This window comes from Galeopterus variegatus, unplaced genomic scaffold (genome assembly GCF_000696425.1).
Source record: "Galeopterus variegatus unplaced genomic scaffold, G_variegatus-3.0.2 Scaffold923, whole genome shotgun sequence".
NCBI lineage: Eukaryota > Metazoa > Chordata > Mammalia > Dermoptera > Cynocephalidae > Galeopterus > Galeopterus variegatus.
Window position 1 is genome coordinate 331,057 of NW_007727034.1, and position 18,677 is coordinate 349,733.

An 18,677-nucleotide genomic window follows, 5' to 3' on the forward strand; every position below is an offset into this window, starting at 1 on the left:
CCGGCCTCCGCCGCCCGCAGTCACTAGCATCACCACTCGCCTCCCGGGAGGGCAGGACCCGGCGCGGTTCCGAGGCCCAGAACCCGGCCGAAATCTCTTGGCCGGTGGGAAGCCCGCCTCCTCCGGCATGTCGCGAGGGCGCCGCGGCGGGAGGAGCGAGCTCCCGCCCCTGGCAGGGGCCGAGAGCTAGCGCGCACCGCCCCTTCCCCGCCACGTGCTGGCGGCTCCCGGCGACCACTGATGACCTCACGGCCGCCCCCAGCCTTTAGGAAAGGGACTGCAACTCCCAGCATGCACTGGAATTTGAGGAGGCTTTCACTTACCGGGGATGGGGAGGGCAGGGTCTAAGGTACAACGGATAAAAGATGCGGAGCTACAACCGCGAAAGGCAGGTGTATAGTTCCGCGTGGCTTAGTCGTCGACGACGTCGTTCTCGTTGAAGTCTAGTTCCTTTCCAGTAGGAGAGGAAAGTACTTCAAGGAAAATACTTAATCCTGTAAAATCAACGAGGAACACTAACAGTTGCATTACTTAATCCTTTAAACAACTTGCAAGTTATATGGAAGGTACTGATAAGAAAAGAGTAATATCCCCAATTTACAGATAGTCTTTTTGGGTGGGGGCGGTGGCGGGTGACCAGTACGGGAATCCGAACTACCGAGATTACTTGCAGTCATTCAGATGTCACAAAATCTGAATTTTGAAAAGGATACTGGTTATCATCTTGTGTTACAGAAGAGGAAAGCGAATTCTATGATTCTCCGACAATCCCATTTTCCTCAGAAGTGACTATCTGCCACAGTAATATAAGCAGGGAAAGAGGGAGTTCAATGGAATGAAAATTGTCTTTACCCTTCCTTTTCTCCAACTGTTTCTGCCAGACTCTCAAGTTCTCTACCTGACTCTCCAGTCCCATCATACACGCTCCAATCAATGAAAAGATTCAGGACTCCAGCAGGGAAAATGGGCTATAACTAGTTCCTCCTTCACCTCCAAAATTAAAAGCTCTTAGATGATTTGCTAATTCACCACAGAAAGACTGGCAAGCAGTTGTTTGCTCTGCATACACGAAATGTGATTTCCTGAGAATAGACTATTATCACTAATGTGATTTCCTGAGAATAAACTACATAGTATTTATTCAGCACCCATGTGCCATGTGAAGGACATCTTCTGAAGTTCATTTCGACGAAACTCGCCCTGCATGTGAGCCTGTTAAATATCCTCCTTCCCCCTTCCTCCAAGTCGGAGATAATTTTCCTCTAGTTGCTGACAGTGTATTGACCAGGGGTTACTGAAAATGTCCATGTTGAAAGAATAGCAGATACATGTTTAAGAATAAATTAATAAATTTTCACTTCCGGTCCCTAAATATTAATTTTAAAAGGCAACCAAAAACTGCAAGAGAAAATAAATGTTAACTCTCAAAATGATGGACCTTGAGTAAGTAAAAGATGGATCCCAGTCCTTTTTCCCAGAGTGCTTTCCAGAGTAACCTAATGTGGGAGTAACATGTCCCAAATGATTACAAGAATCCAGGTTGGTATATAAATGGGTGAAATCATCTCTTGACAGAGCACATGCCCTGTCTCTAGAAGCAGCCACTAATCCCTTCTAGGCTATCATACAGGTCTGCGATTGCTAGATCTTGAATTTTTTCAAGAAAAGCAAAAATGAAGATTTTCATGTGAAATCTATTTTAAATATTGGCTCTTTTTTAAAATGGTGCAAATTAAGCACATCTATAGTTAATCCATCCACAACTTGTGGCCTAATGACCCATTTATTCTGCAGCCTCACAACTGAAGACCAGAGTTGGAAAATTAAATCCTATATAAACATTAAGCCATGTTACCCACATTTCCCCCATTACTAGTCTAAAATCTGCTGTTCCCCCAAAAGGAGTCTTGTGGTTGGGTGGCTTTCATATGCAGATGATGACAAGCTAATAACTAGTCAAAGAATACCCTGGCTCTTCCTCCAAAAGGTGAAGTGTCAGACATTTTATTCTCAACTTTCCTGGGATGGCCTGTGGACTTATCTGGTCTGATCATGGCCATACCAGCTGGTGGTCACCTTGGCTTGCCTGACCACCACTTCAGTGCCTTTGATTATATTCAGTTTTGCTCCATCCCACTTCCAGAGACAATCACAAGAAACCAGGTACAAGCTTGCGAGCATACATAAATCTCTATAATTAAAAATACCAGATAATAGTTTGCTGATCAATAGAACAAAGTATTTATTCAGCACCCATGTGCCAAGCACTGTGCTAGGCACTGTGGTGGATACAAAAATTAAGACATGGTCCCTGCCCTTAAGGAGCTTACATTCTCATGAGGAAGACAAGACTAATATACATGTACTAGCTAGGAACAGTACAAAATAATACATAATTTGGTGTAAGAGTATGTCATACAGACTTGAAGCTTTACAGGGATTCAAAGACAGACAATGAAATAGATCTTTAGAGTCAAGATTTCTTGAGGAGTCAGAACAAAGCCAAGCCTTGAAGGACAAAAGAGACTTAAATTGAGATCCTTCTTAGGTAGAAGTGGGAGTAAGGTTCAGAGGACGACAAAAAGTATGCATTTGATATAGGGGCTTACTAAGAAGTCACCGTGGATTTCTGAGCAGAGAGGTGACTTGATCATATGAGGTTCAACAGCTTTAATGCAAACTCATATAATATTTAAGTAGCTTAGGGGCATCCTGCAGAACACTGATAATAATGGCAGGGTCTTGACTAACACCACAGATCAAACTCACCTGTCAAAGTAAAGCATAGCCGCAGTATAAAATACTGGCAAGATAGATGACAACAACTCTAGGAGGTCTGTTACCCAACATGGCAATAGCTCCAATATTTCCTAATTTTCAGAGGCCTCAGAAACATTGAGGGTTTCATTACCAGGATCCAGGATTTGGGTGCTCTGCTTCGAGAGATTACACAAGAGATAAGAAATATATTAGGACATATGAGAGTGACACAGAAAAAGAGCAAGTAGAAGAAACAAATAGAAATCCATAGAGGAAAAAACACACCAAAATGTATATAAAATGTATCTCCCAGGGAGATGCAATTTGTACATCCATTTATTTTTAAATGAACATATACAGTTTTTTTTTTTTTGGACCGGTAAGGGGATCGCAACTCGGCACGGTGTGGTCTGCATCATGCTCAGCCAGTGAGCACACCGGCCATCTGCATATTCAGTATTTCTATAACAAAAAAACTATGTCTTAGGTGTGCTTTTCAGTATTACTGGTAGAATCCAGGAATCCCTCAAATTATATGTGTGTAAGGATAGTTGTTCACACAATTCCAGAAATCAAATCTCACTTTTCAGTTGACTTGTATTAGGAAAAGGAAGTGTATTCTGGAAGAATCAAGATTGAGAGGCAAGTTGGGGAAGAAGTAAGGGCTTTTTATGTCCAGGTAAGCTTAGGTATCCTGCTAAGCAACACAGAGCTAGGGATGGTGGTGTTGAGACTGGCCAAACTGATAAGAGGTCAGTGATTGAAATTACCACTGCCCAAGGACACAGTGTGGTAGCATAGCATGGCATCCTGTCACTAGGACTTTATCTTCTATAAAATCAGAGAAGTCAAAATCCCAAAAGTGACTACCTTTAGGCTATACATTCAAAATGTTTCCTGTTTTACCCAGTTATTAATGTGTACAGATAGTCCCTACTTAAATGAACAGTGAAAAGATTTTAGGATTGAAATTTTACCACAAAAATTCTATTAATTGGATAACTCAAAGTTAACTCAGGGAAAACAAAACCAGAGAAACCGATTTCCAACCCCAAAACACAAAATTTAAAAAAAAGATCAAAACTCTAATTAAAGTCACTGATAAGGCTTTTTGAACAAAGACAAGATATGATAAAACTTAAGAATCCCACAAGGATTAATACATTCTAAGATTGGCATTTAAACTTTAAAAAGATTTCTTAAACTGCTTAGAAAAAAAGCAGTCCCATTGACCCAAGTTCCATAAAATTGCAACCATTATATTCAAAGTTACTTACTAGCAACATGTAAAATATTAATATTAAATTCCATTATTTATGAACATCCCATTTAGATTTAAAGACATTAAAATACTTTTCACTTCAAAAACAATCTGAAAATTCCCATTTAGGATGTTTATTATGTTTACTCTAAGCCTATGTTGATCTTTTTGAGGAAAATCTCACACTCTGGAAAGCTATCCCTTAACCAAGTAGAACTACTTACTGACAATCCAGTTTTGGGAAAGGGTCCTGTGCCTATACGCTGTTGATGAAAACTATTTGAAATCCTTTCTTTCCTGGGGATGGCCTTTTTACTCTTCTGGGTTCTCTGAATCACTTCAGCAGTGTGAATGCAAAAGTGCCGAGACCCAGGGAAGACATTATTTTGGACAAGCATTTATTAAATCACAGGCAGTAAATGCTTACTTCTGTACACCCTGTCTAATTTCTACCTGATTGGTTTACCTGACTGGTAAACCAGGTAGTTGGCTCCAAAAAGGTTCATGAAGCAAATGGCAAATGTTAACTAGCCAAAGACCCAGGAGGATCAGTTTCATGCCTGCCTAACTGATAACTGTTCTTCTGGCTCCAAAGTCAACATTCCGATTTATTTTCCAGGTCTAATAAAAATCTTCCTGTAGTTTTCCAAAAATGTGGCCATTACCGGTTTTCCTCTAGATATTTCTTAATGGAGAAATGCAAGAAGAGTAAATAAGATGCCATGTTAGCTTTCTGCTTACAGCTGACTTTTCCACAGCTGAATTCCTGCTGCTATAAGCAGTCCTCTTCCCCCTCTTTTTTCCATATCGTCTGACAACCGGAAGTTTTACAAAACCCAGAGAACAGACTGCCTAGACAACAGAAATAAATCTTCTTTCTACTGAGGTTAGCATTCTGAATAAGTGAGACTTATACAGCCACAGCATAACAGCTACATTATCTCCAATCTTGAAATGAAATCCAGTCAAAAGCTGTGAAGACACAGGAAGAACAGGCATGTAATCTGCTCTGAGCTCAGACCTATGCAGGAGAGCTAGAATACATTATCATAATTTAAAAGATCACACACAAAAGCCTTAATACAGTAAGAGAGAGATGGAATTCAGTTTTATTTTGTCCTCTCTGAAACTTCCATTTACACCATGGCCTCATCTATCAAAGAGGAGGAGGAAGAAAAAGCCCTAACTTATACCACAGAATTCAAGTACTCATGTACTTGTTAGAGGTGGCAGGCTATTTGTTTCTCCAGTTTTTTGGCTCCAAGAGATTACACTTTCAGTACCACTGTAGTGAGGAACCACTGGCAAACTGCTGGAAATGTCTTCTGGATTAGTCAGTGTACCATTTCATAAAGTGCTTCTGGAGTTAAAAATCTGCCAAGCTGTCAAAAGTGTCCACACTTTTGCAATAAAGGATAAAAGAATCCCAAGGGGTATTTCACTGAGTCCTTCCCAGCTGGGTCTTGTTATTGGCAATGCTGCTTTAACCTCCAAGGCGCTGGCCCTCACCCCAGGCGAAGCCTCCTGGCCGCTCAGGATAAAAGAATCCCAAGGGGTATTTCACTGAGTCCTTCCCAGCTGGGTCTTGTTATTGGCACTGCTGCTTTAACCTCCAAGGCGCTGGCCCTCACCCCAGGCGAAGCCTCCTGGCCGCTCATCGGGTAGTGGATTGTAATTTGGATCCTCATCTGGTGTATCAAAAATAGCCTTCCTAAAAGACAGGCGACAGACATCATTTAGTCCCAGAATCTTCTCAGGTCCAAAGTACTGCAAAGTCAGTCCAGTTCCTACAGGGTTTCCACCGATGGATAAGCATTACATCTGCTTGCCAATTATTCAGTGATCATATCTTAATGGTATCCATAATTATTTAACATTTATATTAACTTTTGCTTCCTTTACTAATTTTTACTACAAAAGCAATACATATTATAGACAAAAAAGGAAATATGAGCAAAATATCCAAAATCCCCAGAAATAATTATTGTTGGTGTTTTATTCTTCTAGAACTATATGTATGTAATCTTACAAAAGTTGGATTACACTTGTTTTGTAACCTGACTTTCACTTATCATGACAATTTTCCCATAACCAAGGTGTCACCCAAGTGTCCATCAACAGATGAATATATAGACAAAATGTGATATATACCCATAATAGAATATTATTCAGCCTTGAAAAGTAAGAAAATTCTGACATATGCTACAACATGAATGAACCTTGAGGATATTACGCTAAGTGTAATAAGCCAGTCACGACAGGACAAATACTGTATGATTCCACTTATATTAGGTATCTGGAGTAGTCACATTCATAAACACAAAGTAGAATGGTGGTATCCAGGGGCTGATGGGATGGGGGAATGGGGAGTTCTTTAATGGGTATAGAGTTTCAGATCTGCAAAATGAAAAGAGGTCTACGGATGGTGGTGATGGTAGCACAACAATATGAATGTACTTAATGCCACTGAAATGTACATCTAAAAATGGTTAAGATGGTAAATTTTATATTAGTTGTTATTTTACCACAATTAAAAAAAAATTAACAAGGTATTCCAAGAAAAATTGCTGCAGAGCATAGGAAGGGGTAGCTAATGTCCAAAAGACTTTTTTTTGGGGGGTGGCTGGCCAGTACGGGGACCAAACCCTGGACCGTGGTGTAATAATCAGCACCATGCCTAACCAACTGAGCTAGCTAACTGGCCAGTTCCCAAAAGACTTTTTAAATACTATCATATAGTAATTCAAAACCTCATTAAAGAATGAACCACTAAAGCAGCAACCTCTATTTGCATTCATATTTCTAAGTGAAATTGCCCACAGTTGAAAAAATTAGAAATGTATCTGAAAACTTTTACTTTATACTGGAGTTGGAAGAAGTATTTATATTTAAAAATGAGCTTTTTAAATTCTTACAAATTAACAACAAAAACAAACACACCTTTAGAAAAATGGGCAAAGGGGGCTGGCCAGTTAGCTCAGTTGGATAGAGCATGGTGCTGATAACACCAAGGTCCAGGGTTTGATCCCCATACTGGTCTACGGCCAAAAAAAAAAAAAGAAAGAAAAATGAATAAAGGCCTGAACAGGCAATTCAAAAAGGAAATTCAAATGGTCAATAACCATAAAAATGTTCACTTCCATAATAATCAAAGGAAAGCATATTAAAAACTGAGATTCCTTCTACTGCCCAAACATTAGGTGGGGCAGAACAAAGTAGGTACCCACACAAGGAGGTGAGCTGTAAGTGGCCCAGAGCAGGATGGGGGTCAGGGAACAGCCTGCTATGGGGAGTCAAGAGCCCAACTGGGTCATGCACATGTAGAGGTGTCCTGAGTCAGGTAAGGAGGGCATCCTCATAAGAGGGCAGCCTGGCCTGGGAAATCTGGGTAAGATGAGCAAGGCATCCACATGGGGGATGGGGAGACAATGATGAGAGATTGTTTACATATTGGGGGTAAATAAGTAAGTAAATACATTACTGATAATAGGAATCAGGTTTCTCACTGTGAGAATATGGAAATATAGACAAAAGGTGGTATATTCATACAATGAAATGCTTCTCAGCAATAAAAAGGAACAAATTACTGATACATGCAACATAGTCAAATTTCAAAAACCTTATGTTGCATGAAGAAGCCTTATACAGAAGAATACATACATATTGTATAGTTCCACTCAGGAAGTTGCAGAACATGCAAAACTAATCTATAGAGTAACAAAATCAGAATAGCGATTGTTTCTTGGGAGACAGGAGCAATGACTGACAGGAAAGGGACCTCAGGGAACTTTCTGGTTGATGGCAATTTTCTTTGACTTGATAGTTTGGGTTACACAGGTGTAAGCATTCATGAAAATTCACTAGTTGACACACTTAAGATTTGTGTATTTTGTTGTATATAAATAAATACTGAACTCTAGTTAATGATACACATACACGCTAAAGTATTCAGGGAATTAAGTATATTGGGTTAGAACGCTGGATGGAAGAATAAATGTGCAAAAAGCAAGAATAGTAAAATAGTAATTGTAGAATCTATGTGGTGGATAGATGATGTTCGCTGTACAGTTTTTTCTGATTTTCTGTAAGTTTTGAAATTTTCATAATAAAATACTGGAGGAAAAATATAGAAAGAAAAAAATTAGAATGAATCATGTGGGGTTGTACCAGAACTAGGATTATCAGTAAAAATCCTTATTTTTTAAAAATATATAGCTTAAAAATGTAGACATTTGGATCCCTGTACCAGCCAGCTGCCAAAACAAAAACAAAACAAATACAGACATATATACACTCATATACACACATATAATTGCACTGCTCTGTTCACTGAGAAGATCTGGGAACGGCAACTCTCCAATAGCAATGAGCATATCTAGCACCCAGATCTTGGCTTCTAAATACTATTCTCCACTAAAAAGGAACCAGGGATCCCTGAAGAAATAGCTGATTCCAGGACTGGGTCAAGGAGAGAACAAGACGAATCTGGGCTATCTTCTTGGACCAGAAAATTAAAAATTGCATTAAAAAAAAATGATAGGAACATGTTGAAAAAGACTTAGAAGACAGTTTCAAGGGGGTTCACATTGGCCAAATCCGGGACAGTACGAGCATCAAAATAAACAATGACAATAAAGGATTATAATCCATGGATAAAACATAAAATCATGAATCCACACAGACGTAAGTAAATGAATTAAAATTTGATAAGGAAAGAGATATTTACATAGCCTCAAAGTACCTAATTACAAAAGGAAAAAGAGTAACTTTACAGTGGAGAAGCCTGGCAGACACCTTACTCAAGTAATCAAAGTGATTACCACCACTTTGACAAATATGACAAATTGACATCCCTTGGTAACAGGCTGCATTTAGAAGAATGCAGTGTCACTTCTCTGATTGTCCAGCCAAAGATGCAAAACCTGAGCCTAAATGTGAGAGAACATTAGACAAACCAAAATTGAGAGATATTCTACAAAACGGGCCCATAATCTTCAAAAATGTCAATGTCATGAAAGTCAAGGAAAGACCATGCAGCCGTTCCAAACTGAAGGAAACTAAAGAGACATGATAACTAAACACAACACCTGAATCTGAACTGGACTCTTTCACTATAAAAAACATTATTAGGACAACTGTCAAAACTGAAATCGAGTCTGAGCATTAATTGTTTATTTCCTGATTTTGACTATGTAGAATTTTCTTGCTTACAGACAATACACATTAAAGGGGGTGATGGGACACTAGACTGACAATTTACTTTCAAATATCTAAAGGGATAAAGAAGTCCTCTGTGCTGTATTATTAATTTTCTATAAGTCTGAAATTGTTTTAAATAAAAAAAATAAAAATAAAAAATTGAGGCACCATCTTATAGCTATCCAACTAGGAAAGGGTAAATAAAATACCTCCCTTGTTTGATGAGGATGTGGGGAAATGAACACTTATACATTGCTGGTAGAAATGTAAACTCGAACATCCATTCTGGAAGGGATTTTGGCAATAAATAAAATAACAATTCCACTTGTAGGAATTTACCCTTTGAAACTAATCATGGATATGTGCAGAGATTTAGCTACAAAGACATTCACCACTTCAGTTAGAGAAGGGAAAAGCAAGAACTAACCTCAATATCCATCAATAAGGGATTAGTAAAATTATGCTATATCTATACCAGGGAATATTATGTAGCTGTTACAATTTTGTAGGATATTTATGATGGAAAGATGATTGTGACATATTAAGTTTAAAAGATTATAAATAACATTTAAAAAAAGTACACATAAAGACTGAAGAATGCATATCAAAAGTTAATAATGGTAGCCACTGCTGTATCTAAATGGTGGGATTATAGACGATTTTACTTTCTTCTTTTTGCTTAATTAGTCTACAACAAACATTTTACAACAAAAATTCACATTTTATTCCTCAAGCGAGCCCTTTTTAATGTAGTATTTCCCAAGGAAACAAAATTCTGAAGTAGAAAGAGGTCTGATAAATCAAAGCTCTACCTCAGGAAAATGAAGTGGAAAAAGAAGGGACTTGCTTAAAATCATATGGTTGGTCAGTGGAACAGCTATACCTGGTTTCTAGTCCAAAGCTATTTCCATTCTACTTCACTGCTTCTCTAACACCTACTTGGTAGGCCAGAAATTCTACTTTCAGAAACTTTCCTCCCACCAATTTTGCCCATTTTGCTATCTCACCTCTCTAAACTCAGACATCGGCATTTCTAAAACCAGCAGGCTCCTCTCTGGGACAGGAAGTCATAGTGGTCATCCAGGACAACAATTACCAGGTCACCTCCATGACATCCTGAGCCTATTAATCTTGCTCTTGCCATAACCCTGGCACCATCTGCTCCTACCCAATCCAGCTGCAGTTAGATTGCTCAATCTGCAAATATTTACCGACCTGAACTATGTGTACCAGCAGCCATGGGAGCCCCAAGAAAATACAAATCATGGACCCTATCCTGGATTGTCTGCAAGGAACATGTAACCTGGTGTTACATACTCACAAAATAGATGGGGTTTTCAAAATTCTTATTCCTCCAGGCTGATTGGGAAATACATCTTCCAAGAAAAAATATATGTGTCCAACTGCAATACCTAGAGTCAACCAGAAATAAGAGCATTAAAATTCAATTGCAGGTGGACCTACCAACATAAATTGCTTACATTTAGGATGAACGTGAGTATAATTATTAAAAATTCATGAACTAATATTGTAGTCTTTGAGATGTAACTATCAATCCCACAATAGCTATTCATGAAGGCCAGACAGAATAAACATGAAAAGTAGTTATAAACTAAATTTACAGGTAAAATAATAGAAAAAGTAGTGATAAGATTCTTACCCAAGAGGTCCACAATGATTGAGTTCCCCAACAACAAGGAAAACCCCATGAGCACCCATGGTAGAAAGGGGGCCTGGAAGTTGAGAAGGCCAAAGAAGTTCATGCGGACATATGGATTCCTTCGGCTCCACACGTAGACCAGCATTATTGTAAAGGCCTGGCCCAAGAAAACTAAGCTCACAAACAAGCCAAAAAGCTAGCAGATGGCATTAAGGAAAATATCAACATTAAAAGCATTATAGGGAAGACTGAGCAAGAGAACTAAAGATTGTGTTTTATTTTAATGAAAGTTTGAGTTGGAAAAGTCAAGTAGCTACAGTTTTACAACAGAAGACAAAAAAACGCTGAAAATAATTACTCAAAGTAATCGGGCAAAACCTGATTAAGCTAAATCACCTGGTTTTTAACTACTTCAAACTAATGTTCTGCTTTCGTGAAATTCTTGCCTCTTTGGAAAATATGTTTGTTCTTTGGTCAACAATGACATCAATGCTCACTCACCAATAGCACCTTTACAGAGGTGAATAAAGCCAGCTGGAACAAAAACATCTTGTCAGATAGTACTACATCCAAGTCTGTTATACAGATCAAAATTCTTTTTTTAAAAAATAATTTGTCAGTTTTGATAGTGACCAAATAAATGTCTTACCAACTTAGTTTAAAAGTGAAATACACCAATCAACAATGATATAACTGAGATGTTTAATAATAACCCACCTGGGTTAAAAGTTCCTCTGACTTGCTCACAATGGAAAGGCATCCTGTACAACCTCTGGGCTTGGAAAACTGTCACAGAAAGTGTGCTGTAAAATAAATTATAGTGCCCTGAAGCTAAATTTTAGAGGTCTACTTTTATCTGTTTGTTCAAAATATCTAATCAATTGTGGGAGATAAAAAAGCTTCAGGAAGAGACAGAGTGATCTTCGACACTTTCCTGTATTTTTTCTATTTGTTGAAGGATACAGTCATTAAGAATCCACCAAAAAGGAACATAAATACAAAGTCTGCTGTCCGACCTCGGAAAGAGCCTTCTTCTAGCATTCGACAGTAGCGATATCTTAAGCTCCGAGTTAAGAAAATGTTAAGCACACAGATATGAAGAAAGAAGAATTTAATGTATCACTTATACACACTTGGACACCACATTATTTGTAAGAATCCAAGCCTTCGTTTCTGTAAGAATGTTTGAATGGTTATATGATTACTCTTCTTTTGCCAGGCATTTTAGGTAAGGTAGACCAGCACCATCCTTTCAAAGACTGTCCCTGGCTGGAGAACTAATCCAGATGCTACACAAACATGCTTCCAGTCACCTATTAGACCTTTACAAATCTGTACTGTCTTTCTCATGCTCAGCCACACCCTAACCTGCACCATCCTTGCTTTTCCATGACCTAACTTGGGAGAAATCCCCATCAAGAAGCTTTGTGTGATAAACTACTTTTCCAGGACAGGCAGGCTAAGCATTTCTATAGATGAGCCAATGAGTACATTATGATGAAAAAACCTTATCAGAAACTTACTGGAATGATATGTTATACAGAAGACACAGGAATCCATCCTAGGGCAGAAACCCCGTCGCCCCTATAAAGCCCTCAGTCTACTGCAGATGAGCTGAGATGTAACTCCCCTCCTAACCCAGAGGATGGCGGTGGAGGAGGGGTGTCCTGCTCAGCTGCCCCAATTATCATTTTACCACAGCATGGCTCTTCCTCTTTCAACAAACTGGAACATAGCAAGCCTGGGAGACTTTATGGCACTGTCTTTTCAGCCAGTAGAATCAGCATCCAAGATCCAAGGAGAGATCTTAAGTTCTCAATTCCTCATGAACCCACTCCCAAAACCAGGCCAAAACTCTGTTAATTGAATTATCACTGAATTAATGTTGTGTTTTACCATTGTACCTGTTATTTTGTAAGTATGCCTCAATTAAATCACTTTTCCCCTTCCTTGGGCAGATTTGTAAGCAACTTAAGGGCAGAAAAGATACCTTGTTATGGTTCAAACCTTCCATTTGAACAAACAGTGATCTTCAAGACATTACTATCTGACCAACTACTCTATGTATCACTGACCCAGAAGCTACATTTAAGGTGGTATCAGAAATAAATAACAGGAGTAATAGTTTCTTTTTTTTTTTTTGTCTTTTTCCGTGTCTGGCAACGGATCGCAACCCTCAGTGTCGCCCCTGTACCGGACCGGGACCGGCAACGGGATCGCAACCCTCGGTGTTGCCCCCGCGCCTCGCTCAGCCAGTGAGCGGGAACCAGTCTGTATGTGGGATCCGAACCCTCGGCGGGAGCGCCGCCGCACTTCCCAAGCGGCGCACTAGCGCAGTGCGCCACCGGGCCGGCCCCAGGAGTAATAGTTTCAACTTAATATTGTATTTCCTAAGCAAACAAAGCTTTGACTCTACCCCCAGTTAACAAAGGATACAGAAAAATCATGTTAAATAAAAAATTGAATCCAACTGGTCCAAAAAATAAGAAATTGGTGATTAATCTCCATATCTGTTTAAAAAAAAAATCAAGAGAAAAATGAATTAAGTAAAATATATTACCAGGAAACATTTCCATATTAAAACAAAAGAGATGTCCCATGACTATGATGTAAGAAAGGCCATGGATAGGGTGATAATCTGTTCTGAACCAAAAACTGGGACACACAGCCTGACGTCAGATTTTTGTGTTGTTTTTAACTGGAAGTCTGAAAGATATCATTTGGATAAGAACAGGACAGAAAATTTGAAATTCTGATTGTCTTAAAAAAGCCCACACCATATGGTAAGGCAAACTGTGGAAAAAGTTTGATGGAAAGACTGGGTTAAACTGCAGAATAGAAAACAGTGCTTTCATATATGTAGCATTTCAATCTAACGAATAGTTCTGAGATACCAGAGAAAAATTTCAGGGATCTTATATAAATTGCAAAGAAATGTTTCTACATTAGGCAGTCAGAAACATCTAGAGGAAAGGATAATTCTAAGGCAAACATTCAAGTTCTAGTCTGGACAAATAGCCACCTCCCTATAGGAACCACTTTTTTCTTTTTCTTTTTTTGGTGGCTAGCCAGTACAGGAATCAAACCCTGGACCTTGGTGTTATCAGCACCACGCTCTAACCAACTGAACTAACCAGCCAACCTCCTGTAAAAATTAATGCTCTAATAATTAGAGTTTAATTGGGAGATAGGAGGGCACTCATCCTCATGTTAAAACCCCTGATACACTCTTTCCTCTCCACACCTACAATATGGGAGAGCACTTAACATTTTAAAGTGTTTTGACATAGTTTACTATCTCATGTGATCTTAATAATTCTGCGAAACAAGCAGGCTGGTACTACCATCTCCATTTCACAGATGTGGAAACTAAATGACAGGGATAATTTTTAAATGGCTTGCCCAAGGACGTGCAGCTTTGTAGTTGGAGATTCTGAATCTCATATCTAGAACCCCTAACTCCAAATGCAGATGCACTGTGTCATCAATAGTTTAACTCCAGGCAAAGTTAAGTCAAGCAAGCCAGAAACCAGCAGGAAGCAACACTTGGATCTACAGCTGCCAGCAAAGGCCATGTGAGTACTGAAGTAAAAAGGCAGTGACAAGAGATCACAGGACTGCTTTACACATCATTAAATTTTGAGAACTGCTAACCATTAAAGTTGAAACAATTCAGTTCTACATAGCAATTGCATCCAGGATTTTAAAGTCCTCATCCTATTCAGGAGATATGCATATAAATAACTGCAAACGTGAGAGATAATGTAAAACAAAGGAGGATGAATCCAAGAAGGCTACACAAAAGCTGTGTCTTAAAGGGAAGCTGGAGTTCAATGGATGTATGAAGTAAATTAAACATATCTGAGACAAAGGGAGCAGCATGTTTAGAGGGAGAATTATTGGCTTTTGGGTCTCTCCCTCACTCCAATGATAGCCTGTATAACCATCCTGGAGCAGAAAAATACATCTCTCTTTTAGCATTTTAATCACTGGAAAGGACTCCCACCGTAATCTAATAAACCAGCATGTTGTTTTAAATGATCTGATCCCTGGAAGATGGATCAATGTAAAAGCACTAACAGAACTGAGTTTCTGAACTGGGTCGTGGTGATAACACCATGGTGAAGGGAATGCCCAGGTGATGAATGGACAAAATAAGGCCATCCCGTGAGATGCTTCCTGGGCAGCCAGCTGGTCAGTCTCCTCTCAAACATTAACTCTAAACTAGCGTTACCCAAATACAGGAACTGGACACATCAAAACCATGCAGGGAACCTTAAAAATAAATATCGATTTTTAATTCCTACACTGGTGATTCTGATTTGGTACATGATGAGAGCCGGAGAATCTCTTAAAAGTTCCCTAAGTGATTCTGAAGGCTGCAGAATCACTGCTTTACATCCTGACAATAAGACTTATAATCAGGGCCAGCCCGTGGCTCGCTCGGGAGAGTGTGGTGCTGATAACACCAAGGCCACGGGTTCGGATCCTTTTGGGGGGAGGGAAAAAAAAATCAAAGGTTCCCACTGAATTCTTTTTTGAGATAGTATATGGTATAAGACTTATAATCAGGGCCAGCCCGTGGCTCGCTCGGGAGAGTGTGGTGCTGATAACACCGAGGCCACGGGTTCGGATCCTTTTGGGGGGAGGGAAAAAAAAATCAAAGGTTCCCACTGAATTCTTTTTTGAGATAGTATATGGTAGGATTTGCTACTAAACAGTAAGAAAAAAAAAAAAAAAAGGAAACGTTACTCATGGTTGTGATGTACCACTTACTTGAAAGTGTTTAAAGATTAATTCGGGATTGAAGTACAACTGAAAAGGTGTGATCAATTCCAGCTGCTAAAATGGAAAAAGAACTTCTTAAAGCAAATCAATCAAGAAACAAAATTTCATCATTTTCAACAAACATTACTAGGTCTAGCAATTTCCAACTGTCAGTTACTTAGACGGAATTCCTTTAAGCCTTCCTTTTTAGAACCCAGGAAGAGGCTGGTAAAGAATTCTCGAATTGGTAGAATTCTTTGTATCCTCAACACCTAACAGAGTTTGTTTTATGTTGCAATACTTGAGGCTGACATGAAGGCATGGAACACAGGTAGGTGGTGATAGTTTAGATACAACAGAGCAGCTGCTATGAATCTGCCATCACATGGGCTCCACCTGAAACAGATGTGTGAAACACAACTCTCTCCAAATAATACAAGACTCAAGACCCTGACACCATTAGGACTAGATGCCTGCAGCCAGCCCCTTATATCCACAGGCAATTTTCAGCTTTCTATCCTCAATTACCTAAGTTTCTTCAAGAAGTGGGCCTTCCTCCTATTAGTCACCAGGGGACCACCTGGCCATAGCCAGAGCTCTCGAACACATTTATTGGGTGGGCGGTTCCCGCTATAGGTCTGGCCTTCATCTCTCAGAAACTGACCTGACCCTTCAAGGAGCAGCACTCCCTCCTCTGGTCACTGGGTAAGGACTCTCGGGGCCACTCCGAACCCCAGAGTGAGCCTTGTACGCTTCCACCCACCCCTGGGACCAGCCCCTCTGGGCCTCCCTGAGGCCCACACCCGAGTTTCCTGAAGACCCAGTCGTATCCAGCCCGGATAATGAGAAGGTGGCGCCGCAGCTGCTCACCACAGCAGCGGTGGTGAGGACGCAGGCGGTGGTGTAGGCGCGGCTAACCGGTGGGATCTGCAGGTACTCCAGCCTGAGGCTCTGGTACGCCATTTTCCCAACCGCCGCCTGCCCCCCACTTCCCCTTCCGCCAGTAGGCCCAGGCGGCGGGGGCGGGCTAAAACCGCACCCTCTTTAGCCTTCTCGCTGCTGCCCAATCAGCGCCGCGCAGCCGGCCAGCCACCAATCGCTAAAGCCCTAAAGAAATACACCCGCCAATCACGAGTTGGGTTTCTGGGGCGCCCCTGCCGCGCTTCCCCACCCACTAATGTCGGAGAAGAGAGAAAGTACCGGTACCTTCCGCCAATCCCCGCCGGCCACAGCTAGCATTTCCCGCCCGGCCCCTTCCCGTCACCAATCGGGGTGCCCCTCCTGACCCGACAGCCAGCCAATCAGGAGCGTGGAAGCATCCCGCCTTTGCTTTCGTTCGCTTATCAGTCGGAATTTCGCGGAGTCCGCGGCGCAGCCTATCTCTAGCGCTCGCAGTGGTTTAAAGGAGGTGGCGGGAAGCTGGTGTGTGGTTGAATCCATCATCCTCATGGTCGCTACGGTCAGTGCCGCGGAACTGCATTTTCCCCGAGGGGGAGCGAAAAGGGGTGGGACTGGGTTAGGCATCACCGCCGGGGCGCTGGAGCGGCCTGACTGGTCAGCGCCGCGGGCCTTGGCGCGGGCTCCGACTGGAATGTCCCGGCGTGCAGCGGGGCCGCGGGGCCCGACGGGAGACGCCGCCGGCGGAAGCAGCTCCCGCCCTGCGTTTTCTGGGTCCTGTCCACCTGGGTCGCGGGCTCTTAGGCAACTAAACTCGCTGAGATGGCCTGGGCATTTCCCGCGTGTGATCTACAAATATTGACTAGGCTGTCCTCATCCTGCTGTCGGAAACTCTGCCTAGCAGAGAAGACGAGACGGTACAACTTGATCAGTCAGTGCCCGAAAAGAAGTCCTGATGGGACTACAAAGGAGTGAGTGGGTCATCAGGGAAGTGTATTTGAACTGGCTCTTGAAGGATATTTGGCTAAGGCATTCCTCCTTGGGGGGAGAACGTGGGTTTTGTTGGAACAAAGGGTAGCCAGATCATGGCACGAGAGGTTAAGAACATCATAACTTTACTCGATGGGCTAGGAAGAAGCACGAACGAGTTTTGGAACACCGAAGTGACTGTCAAGTCTGGTCGTATATAAGAAAGAAACCAAGTAAAAGGCTGGAGAGAGTAGTTTTTTAAAAGGATGTGAACTGGTAATTCACAGGAAAGAAACCTCCCTCATATATCACCCTCACAACCTGCTGATAAAACCATGCCGGTTTATTGCTTACCGCGGAAGGAGAGCAACACCTCGACAGACCTTTGGCAGTGACTCTTATGAAAGAAAGGCAAGATCAGAATCTTTTCAGAACTGGAAGTTTGTTTTAAAGTGGGTCTTTTAGTGAGGGGGCTTGATTAGAACTGGGCGGGGGTCATGATACGACAGTCCAGGATTGCTGGAAACAGCTAGACAAGGATTTTTTAGGCAAGGGTTTCAGAGAATCTGAGGGTGCCAGTTGTTGATACTTTCCATTGAAGTGTTGTTCCATCTTTTGGGGAGTTCATAATGAGCAATCAAGCAAGTTTGAACCATGAAGATATTACTTTAGTCTCCTAGAATAGTAAAGGTGTACTAATGTAAACATTAGATTGTGTGTGTGTGGGGGGAGAGAATGTAGGTACCATAGTTTCAGTTCTCACTGTTCAGTCTGTGTGTAGAGCTAGATTGTTCTGGTTTTCAAAAAAAGTAACAGTGTAAAACAATTTTTCACTTACCAGATTGGTAAAAGTTAGTATGTTGAATAGTATCAAGTGTTGGCAAAGATATGAGAGAAATTTCTCATATACTGCAGGTGGGAGTATAAACCAGTCTAAATGTTCTGGAGAACACTTTGGCAATATTTAGTGAAATAACGTATGAGTAAATTCTATGGCCCAGCGATTACTTGCCTGTGTAAATACCGTGAAGCTCCCTAAGGAGACATCATAGGAGGGTGTTCATTGCAGCACTTCTTTTTTTTTTTTTTTTTGTTTGACAAACTTCCCTGACTTGGGTTTTTTTTTTTTTTTTTTTTTTTTTTTTTTAAGTTTTTTTTTTTTTT

General features: G+C 40.8%; 2 protein-coding genes and 1 non-coding gene across 7 annotated transcripts in view; 2 read left to right on the forward strand and 1 right to left on the reverse strand.

Annotated features, from left to right (window-relative positions):
• Positions 1–5,561: 5,561 nt before the first annotated feature.
• DERL2 (derlin 2) lies at positions 5,562–16,621 on the reverse strand. Of its 2 annotated transcripts, none has more exons than XM_008573455.1 (7): positions 16,518–16,621; positions 15,657–15,722; positions 13,317–13,390; positions 11,844–11,937; positions 10,881–11,076; positions 10,542–10,632; positions 5,562–5,732 (listed from the first exon to the last, which is right to left on the reverse strand). In XM_008573455.1, the coding sequence occupies exons 1-7, from the start codon at positions 16,608–16,610 to the stop codon at positions 5,627–5,629; spliced, it is 720 nt and encodes a 239-aa protein (XP_008571677.1). In that variant the 5' UTR covers positions 16,611–16,621; the 3' UTR covers positions 5,562–5,626. The 2 variants fall into 2 exon arrangements, with proteins under 2 accessions (XP_008571677.1, XP_008571678.1); XM_008573456.1 differs by having other exon boundaries at positions 15,657–15,719; positions 16,518–16,614.
• TRNAI-GAU lies at positions 6,988–7,061 on the forward strand. Its single transcript has one exon. It is a non-coding gene; the product is annotated as a tRNA-Ile (tRNA).
• Positions 16,622–17,022: 401 nt separating the features above from the next.
• The window catches only part of MIS12 (MIS12 kinetochore complex component), a 6,425-nt gene continuing 4,770 nt past the window's right edge, over positions 17,023–18,677 (forward strand). Inside the window, exon 1 of one of the 4 annotated variants that reach the window (XM_008573459.1) lies at positions 17,023–17,106. The gene's annotated coding sequence lies outside the window, so the exon portion shown is untranslated. Of the gene's footprint in view, positions 17,107–17,322; positions 17,925–18,677 lie in introns of those variants that run through there. The other 3 variants (XM_008573457.1, XM_008573458.1, XM_008573460.1) reach the window with 3 other exon arrangements.